At 38.7% G+C, this 1,790-nt stretch overlaps 1 protein-coding gene across 1 annotated transcript in view; it reads right to left on the minus strand.

The window, feature by feature from the left end:
* Positions 1 to 1,790, minus strand: part of FANK1 (fibronectin type III and ankyrin repeat domains 1) — a 33,307-nt gene that overhangs the window by 16,012 nt on the left and 15,505 nt on the right. The window contains 1 exon segment of the mRNA XM_008580958.1: positions 949 to 1,030. Within this exon segment, the coding sequence (XP_008579180.1) occupies positions 949 to 1,030 (82 nt within the window).

Genomic DNA, 1,790 nt, shown 5'->3' on the forward strand with positions numbered 1-1,790 from the left:
AGGTGGCTAAAATGGCCCATTTTACCAAAAATTCCAATTTCTTCTGGGCCATTAAGTTTTTGTTGTCCTAGACTGCCCTGCCTAATATTTTAAAAGATTGAGATTTACAAGAAAAGAAGAGAAAATGGCTTTCATTTCACTTAAAACAGGCACCCCCTCCAGCTGAAAACCATCAGGCTTTCTGATAAAACACTCTCTAACAAGCACCGCCTCTTTAAGTTAGCCAAGCACAGCACCTTCACTGCAGAGTTTCTCAGTCCCTGAAACGAGTCCATATTGGTGGAGACCCAAGTCCTACCCTTGACTGCCACCGTCACCTACCGGGTATGGAGTGTTGCTGCTCCAAGAAGCAAGCAGAGGTCTTAGGGTCAGCTTAGAAGCTGTGCTTCTTATGAGAACCTTCTCTTCTCCAACTTACAGAGCCCCGATTTACAAGTGACTAAGACACTCAAAAGTGTTGATTCAAAAAGAATCTAGATAACATTGTCTACTTTTTTTTTTTATTAGGGAGGCAGCTTCAAACGTCTCATCTGCAGCAGTTACATTCACCATTTTTCTCTAGTGTTAAATCAACCTTTTAAAATTAAAATGCAGAGGATTTAGTGGTTCTCTAATTTCACCAGGAATTAAATGTGGGCATTCTGGGGTGAAATTTGCCTAAATGCTATGGCATGTAAGCAAGGGATAGAAATTACTTGTGGGAAGAAAATATGACACCCAGGCTTGTAATTTCCTTTTACAATTTTCATTAAATAATTACAAAATATAATATTTACATGGGGCTTTATGATCGTCTTCATTAACTATGCTTTATTAACTCACAGACACCTGAGATGAATTTTAGAGTCAGTTTCAAAGTCATGGGAATTTTTAAGAAAACAAAGCTACATGGTGTATTTCTATGCTCTTTATGGGCATTTAAAAAAAAAATTGGCAGAGTCCTCTCACCCTCCTTGAAGTATTCGAACAAGCAAATCTTCATCATTCACGTTGACAGCTCGATGCAAGTGCTCAATACTTATGGGTTCTCCTGAAGAAATTAGATGGAAATCAGTCATCCAAAATANGCTATTCCTATATGTTACATTTCCTACTCAGCTGCTGCTTTTACAGGGGATGGAAACCAAATCTTGCTTTTGCATATTAAGAGAACATTTAGACTAACCTAAAGGCTTGGGACATTTTCAAGTTATAAAGTATTGCTTTGTAAGTGTTATTTTGACATTAAACATAATCCTTTCAGATTTCACAAGATTTAATAAATACCTCTTACGAGGAAGAAAAAACTCGGTGATTGTCACAACAAGCTAGTTTATTTGCCAGAGTCACTAAACTACTTGAACAAACAAACAAAAAAAGGGACAAATTGCTTTAACATTTGAAATTGAAATTTTCAGTACTTCCCAGGAATACAACACACATATTGGCCTTTTCCCCTCTAAGCTTGTGGGGGCAGAGTGGCTCGTCCCCACAGGCAGGTGGGGAGCACCATGAGAAAACCCGATTCAGGGAGACAGACTGCCAAGAAGACTGATTCTGAGACAGACTAAGAACAATGGGAAACAGAGGGGAACATGAACTCTGCAGCGATGAGAATGGGGTGAGAAAGTTCAACGTGAGCAGAGTGCAAGGATAAAAGGCCACGTGAAAGCAGCCCATCTCTCAAGGCATTTATTTCATGGTTTCATTTGTTTTGTATTCCATGCCTTTTGAATTTTTTAAATTATCGTGATTAAGCTTAACTGAAATAATACAAGCACCTAGAAAAGCACCTGGCACATGGTAAACAG

The sequence above is a fragment of the Galeopterus variegatus genome, unplaced genomic scaffold (assembly GCF_000696425.1).
Source record: "Galeopterus variegatus unplaced genomic scaffold, G_variegatus-3.0.2 Scaffold2225, whole genome shotgun sequence".
NCBI lineage: Eukaryota > Metazoa > Chordata > Mammalia > Dermoptera > Cynocephalidae > Galeopterus > Galeopterus variegatus.